This window comes from Microtus ochrogaster, chromosome 5 (genome assembly GCF_000317375.1).
Source record: "Microtus ochrogaster isolate Prairie Vole_2 chromosome 5, MicOch1.0, whole genome shotgun sequence".
Classification (NCBI taxonomy): domain Eukaryota; kingdom Metazoa; phylum Chordata; class Mammalia; order Rodentia; family Cricetidae; genus Microtus; species Microtus ochrogaster.
Window position 1 is genome coordinate 82,516,394 of NC_022012.1, and position 5,126 is coordinate 82,521,519.

The 5,126-nt window shown below is 48.7% G+C and overlaps 1 protein-coding gene across 3 annotated transcripts in view; it reads left to right on the forward strand.

Annotated features, from left to right (window-relative positions):
- The window catches only part of Cspg5 (chondroitin sulfate proteoglycan 5), a 14,132-nt gene extending 9,259 nt beyond the window's left edge, over positions 1 to 4,873 (forward strand). For 2 of the 3 annotated variants that reach the window (XM_005347988.2, XM_005347989.2), the window contains exon 5: positions 4,387 to 4,873. In XM_005347988.2, the coding sequence (XP_005348045.1) occupies positions 4,387 to 4,548 (162 nt within the window). In that variant the 3' untranslated portion in view covers positions 4,549 to 4,873. The remainder of the gene's footprint in view (positions 1 to 4,386) is intronic. The other variant, XM_013346622.2, reaches the window with a different exon arrangement.
- Positions 4,874 to 5,126: the final 253 nt, after the last annotated feature.

Consider the following 5,126-nt stretch of genomic DNA (forward strand, 5'->3'; position numbering starts at 1 on the left):
CACACACACACACACACACACACACACACACCCTGTCCTCCCCTGGGCTTGCATCTTGCATCAGGGAGTCTCTACATGCACATGCTCATGCACACCGTGTACACACACACACACACACACACACACACACACACACACACCCTGTCCTCCCCTGGGCTTGCATCTTGCATCAGGAGCATCTTCTTTCTGCATGTGTTGGGTGCATGCCTGTCATCTCACTGCGCAGGTCAAGAGGATAGCACAAGGGAGCCAGTTCTCTCCTCCAACCATGTGAGGTCCAGGGATCAGATGCAGCTCGGGCTTGGCAGCAACCATCACCCACAGAGCCGCCTCACAAGCCCGGTTTTACAGAGTTTACTAAAGGGCTATTTCTGTTCTAGAAGAGTGAGTTGATCATCTTCCTACTGTCGCCATAAACTCTGTGTGTCATACTCTAAAAAGATTTCAAAATTTAAGATCTCTGCTGCTTTGGGCAGCGTCAGTTCCCAGTGTCTCCCTTTCCTTCGTCCGCTCCTCTGAACTAAGGTGAGGGTCCCCTGTGCCACAGGCTCAGTCTGTGTGGCTGCACGGTGCTCCTGAAGACGATCATTGGGGAGGAGGTTGGAGAACATGTCGGATGGTCCAGGTGGACAGTTTGAATGATGTCACCTGAAAGCCCTCAGCTGCCCTGTTCCTTACCAGTCTAATTGAGGAGGACGGCTGGGTCCTCTGAAGGTCTGAGGGGTTCCCCAGAGTTCTGTTCATCTGCTCATCCGTTTTTCCCCATGATCTCCCTTAGCACTTTGTCTCCTCCTTACATCTTTCCTGCTTTCCAGACTGCACTTGCGCTGTGCGGTGATGCTCAGCCTGCTGCCCTTTCCCTAGAGGTTTGCATCCGGACCTGTGAGGGCCCAGGCTGAGTCCACTTACCCGTATGGGCATAGAGTGCCCATATGGCAGGGGCGAGCCCTGGGAACAGGGGATCCACAGCGGTTCTTGGGATGTGTGCCAAGTGTCTGTCCTGTTCCCTCATGGCCAGGTACATCTGCCAAGTCAAAGGCGGACGGCCCATCTGCTGTGGCTTCTGTGACCTTGGGCTTAGCAGGATCAGCTCTGGAAGAGACAGTTGGACTGAAGGAAACCACCTTAGTTTAAACCCCCCTCCCCCCTTCTCTTTGCAGGATGTTTATAGCTTATTCCAGATCCCTGTTTGAGTACCTCTGTTCCTCACTCTCGGGATCTGCTTCTCTCACACGGTGGCCCTGAAGGCAGTTTTCTCTGTAGCTCAGACTGAGTTTGAATTTGCCATCCTCCTACCCCAGCCCTCCAAGCAACTGGGATCAATCAGAGGCTTGAGTTACCAGCATTGGCTGGCAGTCCCTGAGCCCTTGGGGGGGAGGGCTTCCCCACCTTTGTGATGTGAGAGCTCTCTAAGTCACCCATTGCTCCTTTCCCTTTATGTCCCCTGAAGAGCCTGTGATGAGTCTGAGAGGATCTGTCGAGGAACCTGAAACCAGGTTCTTATAGAGGAGAGGTGACTGTCAGCTCTACTGTGCTTTTCTTGGCTTTTTAGTCTAACCTACCATTTTTGGAGGGGTGGGCATCGAGGGGGAGAGTCTCTTGCATTCTGAGCAAGCACTCTACCAACTGAGCGATATCTCCTGCCCCTATCTTGAACTTACAAAGTGGCTAGAGCAAGAATGAGCCATTTTGTGGTGGGACATGCCTGCACTTTGAATACTTGGAAAGGCTGAGGCAGAAGGATCATGAGGTCAGCCTGGGCTACATAGCTACAAGACCTATCTCAAAAACTGAAAAATAAGTAGACAAGCAAAGTAATAATTGTTTTCAGGAAGTTGAGCGTGATGTGATTCTGGAATCTGAAAGGTAAAAATAACACTATTAGAAGCTTAAGTTCATCATAGCTAAATTAAGTTCAAAACAGTTTGGATTTCATGAGACCCTGTCTCAAAAACAAACAGGGTTACCAAGATGTCTCAGCAAGTATAGGTGCTTGCCACCAAGCCTGATGACCTGAGTTTGATCCCTGGAATCCTTATGGTAGAAAGAGAGAACTAACTCCCATAGGTTGCCCTCTGACCTCCACGTGAGCACGATGGCACCCCACACACATAGTATCAATAATTAACTTTAAACGGTTTAAACAAACGGGAACTAGAGAGATGGCTCGGAGTTAAGAGCCTGCTGCACAATCCGGTGAACTGGAGTTCCGAGCCCTGTGCTCCATTGCAAGCTGGGCTGTCCATGCACACCTACAATCCCAGCTCCAAGGTAGGCAGAGGCAGGAGGATGGCTGGGACTCGCTGGCTTCCAGATTAGCTGAGAAAACGAGAGCCTGGCTTTGGCCTCCAAAAAATCGATGGAAAATAATAAATGAATGCCCTGGTGCCTTCTCTGCCCATCACAGACATGTGGACATGTGTGCATATACTCACACACAGACATGCTGCACATGTGTGCATGCACTCACACAGACACGTGTGGCACATGTGTGCATAAACTCACACAGACACATGCAGATAGCTAAGTTAAGTATTGTTTAAAAACTAATATGGGGTGATAGTAATTGCCTCCAATTCTAGCACTGAGGAAGCAGAGGCAAAGGTAGGAGGATCTCTGTGAGTTCGAGACCAGTCTGGTTGACATAGTTCCGGGACAGCCAGGGCCTCAGTGAGACTCTATCTCAAAACAAAAAGAAATCCCCAAGGAGGTGGTGGCATGCACCTCTAATCCCAGTACTTTAATCCCAGAGAAACCGTGTCTCAAAAAATCAACCAACCAGATAAATAAATAAAATAAAAGGTATCTAATGAGATGAGCATATTCTCCCTTTGAAAAGTTTAGATGCATGTGCATGTGTGTGTTCTTGTGCACCACCTGCTTGCTTACCTGGTGCCCAAGGAGGGTAGAGAGTGTGGGAGCCTCTGGAACTGGAGTGCTGTGGTGCTGGGAACTGAATCTGGGTCCTCTGGAAGTAACCGGAGGGCTCTTAACCACGGAACTGCCTCTCCAGCCCCAACTCCACCCTTGATGAGCATGAGCCTGTCTGTTTTATCAACAGTGTGGGCACTTATAATGGCTGTTTGGGGCTTCAGAGACAGTGGTGCTGAGAAATCACACTGACAGTCATCAGTGGTCTTTATGGGAAAGAAAGGGGGGCAGGTGTTGCCATGGCAGCCCTCTGAGAACTTACAGTGTGGAGTTGGAGGCTTGTGCAGGTGTGGGGGCTTCCTGTAAACCCTTAATGGGCAAATGCAGCTAAGGTTAGATGTCTATTCTGGGCACAGATGTACCCCAAAGTGACTTCTGAACCCTCATCTGAAATATGGGCCAACACAGAATGTGGGAGGCACCCAAGGTGGCTGGATTTACTGGGGCTTGGGTTGAACAAGCCCCTTCTAAGTTAGTGTCTGAGGCCCACGCAATTTTTAACCTCTAGTTGGCTATGTGGAGAAGTCATACGAAGCCATAGTCTGGTGTGTCCCACTGGGGATATTGACTGACAAGCCATTTTCTCTCACAGGGGCTTTTGGTGAGAACACTTACCCACAAGAGACTTTGGATCCTTGGTCAAGTATTAAAAGGACCCGTTTCTTGGTCTGGAGAGATAATAGTTCAGGATTTGAGAACACTTGCTGCCCTTACAGAAGACTCAAGTTCGATTCCCTAGCGCCCACATCAGGCAGCTCACAACTGCCATTAACTCCAGCTTTCGGGGACCCTGAGCCCTCTGGTTTCTGCAGCCACCTGTGCTCAGGCACACATACCCACACAGAGATAAACACACATACACATAACCAAAAATAATAATAAAATCTATCTTTTCTGGGAAAATCTTTACAAAAGAAATGGCCAGCTACGGCAGTGCGTGCCTTTAATCCCAGCACTCGGATATTTGAGTTCAAGGCTAGTTTGGTCTACATAATGAGTTCCAGGCCAGCCAGGACTATTTAGTAAGTCCCTGCCCACAAACAAACAAATAAATAAATAAATAAATAGACCAGTTTTTTCCTCATCTCTCTTTGTGAGAAAAAATAATGGCCTGAAGTAAAATTCTCATAATCTGATTACTTGTGTCTGCCTGCCTGTTTGTTTTTGAGACAGAATTCGCATAGTACAGGCTGGTCTTGAACTTGTTAGACGGCCGAGGCTAGCTCTGAATTCCCTATTCTCCCGCCCCCGCCTCCCTAGTGCTGAGGTGACCTTCATGAGGGTGACTTTCCTCCCCAGCTGTTGCTCGCCAGCCCCTCAGGCCCAGATCACTTTATTCCAGTCTGGCGAGCTGGGCTCCGCTCTTAGCCGACTCGGAAAACCTGATGTGATCGCTTTGGTCCTTCTACCTGCTGCCTTCCTTCCTGGTAACCCCTCAACTTTCTCCTCTTCTAGGATGACCCCAGTGCTCCCCACAAAATCCAGGAAGCTCTCAAGTCCTGCCTGAAGGAGGAAGAGTCCTTTAACATCCAGAACTCCATGTCACCCAAACTTGAGGGTGGCAAAGGTGACCAAGCTGACTTGGAGGTGAACTGTCTCCAGAATAACTTAACCTGAAACTGAGCGAGAGGAGAGGAGAGGGGGGTGGGGGAGGGAAGGACCATTTTCTCCTCTTGTACACAGTTGGCTTCTCGTAACCACTTGTTAGGCTTTTCTTTTTCTGATCTCATGGCATGCTCTGATGTGTTTTGTAGGAGGGGAAAAACACTTAAAATAAGCAAAGAAACTGAGCAGGATTGCATAGAAGATTGGATCGTTTTGTCTGTGCTGTCTGTGCGTTGCTTCTGCAGCTGGGGTTTCTAAACCTCGCTGTTACTCAACCGACTTTTTTTTTTGTACTTTGACCCACCTTTTTTTGGAATACCAGTTTAAAAAAATCAAGGTTCTTGAAATAAAACTTTTTAAAAAGTTTGTCCACTTTCTTAGTGTCATGGTGTCCTCTGCCTGCTCATTGTTCTTCCCTCCCTCATGAAAGGTGTATATCTATCTACACATGTTTGAAATTGGGCTGGAGATTCGCAGAGGGCCAGCGACACACACGCACACACACGCACACACACGCACGCATGCACGCACATGTGCACACGTTTTAAAAAAGGCTCACCAGCCATCTGTAATTCAGGTTCCATGGTACC